Source organism: Carex rostrata, chromosome 1 (genome assembly GCF_964058835.1).
Source record: "Carex rostrata chromosome 1, lpCarRost1.2, whole genome shotgun sequence".
NCBI classification, from domain to species: domain Eukaryota; kingdom Viridiplantae; phylum Streptophyta; class Magnoliopsida; order Poales; family Cyperaceae; genus Carex; species Carex rostrata.
In genome coordinates, this window is record NC_135918.1 from 15699343 (window position 1) to 15701994 (window position 2652).

General features: G+C 37.0%; 1 protein-coding gene across 1 annotated transcript; it reads left to right on the forward strand.

Annotated features, from left to right (window-relative positions):
- The first annotated feature begins 789 nt into the window (after window positions 1-789).
- On the forward strand, window positions 790-1592 carry LOC144546469 (uncharacterized). The gene has a single exon (XM_078295312.1). The coding sequence runs from the start codon at window positions 839-841 to the stop codon at window positions 1583-1585; it is 747 nt and encodes a 248-aa protein (XP_078151438.1). The 5' UTR covers window positions 790-838; the 3' UTR covers window positions 1586-1592.
- Window positions 1593-2652: the final 1060 nt, after the last annotated feature.

Here is a 2652-nt window from a genome sequence, read left to right on the forward strand (position 1 = left end):
TTGTTATTTGGAACAAATAATGACATAAAGTTTATGTTGTATTGATCACATGTAGTCATGTTTGGTCACGTGACGTGTCATATCGTGATCATGCCAATTTGCATGTCATGTCGGATCATGTATTTTGAAGGTCACAATATGTGACACATGAGTCACTTCATGTAATTGACGAGCGTACTGTGCCATGATGTGTCTAATGATGTTGTGACTTCTCTACATCCCTAATAAATAATTGCATGTCTATGAACTTTTAATATTATCCATTTTTTGTCTAACTTATGATTTCATAAAATTAGTTATTATAAACATCGTTAAATATTATAAAATGATCAAAATGTTTTTACAACAATTTATATTATTTTTGAGGCTGATAAATAGATTATTTCATAAGTAAATCTATTAACCCATTTTTCGGTTCTATTTTTCTTAGAAAGATAATTGTTGTCATATATTGTGAAAAACGAAAAATATTAACCTATTTTTTAATTTATAATGAAAATTGGATGATATGTTTGGGCAGATCAGGTTTTATAGTTACAACGCACTTTTAAGTTATAGGTCATGCATGCGGATGTTGATGTTAAATTGTTAAATTGATAATGCTATGCCCCTGCTGCCATTTAATTATTCTATACAACCCCAATTAACATCCCCCATTCATATTATCATAAATATATATACACATACACACGTCTCTCGCACAGGCACAGAACATGTTATAGCCGCCACCTCCCTTACTACGTTTGCAAACAAAGAAACACAAGGAAATTAATATATATAATTAAATTATCACACACACATATATACACACAGACAGAGAGAGAGAGAGATTAATACGATGGAGTGGCGAACGAGCTACCTGGATTTGGTTCTGGTGCCTCTTGCCGTGTTTTTACTGATGGCATACCACGGGTGGCTATGGCACAAGGTGCGCACTGAGCCTCACCGCACCTTCATCGGCATCAACTCTGCAGGACGGCACCTCTGGGTGGCGGCCATAATGAAGGACAACGACAAGAAGAATATCCTGGCGGTTCAGTCAATCCGGAATGCCATCATGGGGTCCACGCTGATGGGGACAACATCAATCTTGCTTTGCACGGGTCTGGCGGGGGTGCTGAGCAGCACGTATAGCATAAAGCGGCCACTGAATGATGCAGTGTTCGGAGCCCATGGGGAGTTTATGCTCTCCCTCAAGTATGTCTCCCTGCTGCTTCTATTCGTCTTCGCCTTCCTTTGCTACTCCCTCTCTATCCGATTCATCAACCAGGTCAACTTCCTCATCAATATCAAACTTGACCATAATCATGATGCTGGTGCATCAGTCATCGCCAACCGCCTTTCACAGGATTACATATGCAACCTGCTCGAGAAGAGTTTCCTGCTCAACACCGTTGGCAACCGCCTCTTCTACACCGCTCTTCCTCTCCTCCTATGGATCTTCGGGCCCATTCTCTCCTTCCTCTGCTCCCTTCTCATCATCCCCATCTTGTACAACCTCGACGTCTTGGATGCTGTGTGCAGTGATCGACATCATGCTGCTCCTAAGACTGACCAGATGGATTTGGATTGCTCGTCTGTCTGAATTATTTAATATTCTGAATCATTTAATATTTAATTGTCGTCATCGTCGTCATCATCATCTTGATCTGACAATAATTAATAATAATTGTGTTTTAGTTGATCATTACTACTAGTTATTTGGTTGTTTGGTTGTGAGATTTATGCCTTAAAGGAGGGTAATTTAGCAAGTATGATATGATCATATCATATGCATGCCTTGTAATCCGAATGACAGAACAGAAGGCATACACAATGAACTTTCCCTTATTTACAGCCAAATACAACTCTAAAAGGAAAAGGTGAAAAGAACCATCAGCCCTTTTGCTTTTTATATTTTATGTTTTCCTCCATCTATTAATTACAATTGTTTTTCTTTTCATGACATTTATGTTATATTATGTGAAGTTTATGATCTACCACCATTTTCAATAGATTCCATATAATATATAGGAATACATGTGCTTTACACACACACAGAGATAAATGGTTGTGAAATAGATAGATTGTTAGAGTATATATTTAAGTTGTGCTAGTTAATCCGCTTTGGGACTTTTTCCTCTCTTAATTAGTCTACTTTATTTTCTAAATTAAGATGGAAATATTGGAGCGTACATGGATGCACAAGTGTACCACACCGGGCATCTGAACTAGTTTATTTGATTGATTCCACTACTTCTCTTTTCTTTTCCTTTCCTTGAGAAACTACGCAAATACTGGTTTAATAATACGCCTTGCTAGTTTGAAGATGCAATATATACCCAAGGATTAATTATCAAATTGCTGCAAAGAAATACTACTAAATACTGTTGGATACTCGGCTGATTGCAGCAGCCTTTTGCTTGTACGAACTGGTATACTTTCTGGTACGAAAACAAAATTTTGACAGAAAATTCTGGTAAACAGAAATCTGCTGCTGAACAGAAAACATATTTATCAAAACTGCTCAATTGTCTTTTTTTACACCTTGCAATCAATTACATAACATGCTTAATGATATATAACAAATACATCTATCTAATTTTAGAAGCCACTAGTTCCTATAACTGCACTACAATCTAAAATTAACACCTATTACCATAACTACCCCTG

Excerpts from the sequence above, each read along its gene's own strand:
- LOC144546469 (XM_078295312.1), top strand. The coding sequence starts at position 839 with ATGGAGTGGCGAACGAGCTACCTGGATTTGGTTCTGGTGCCTCTTGCC.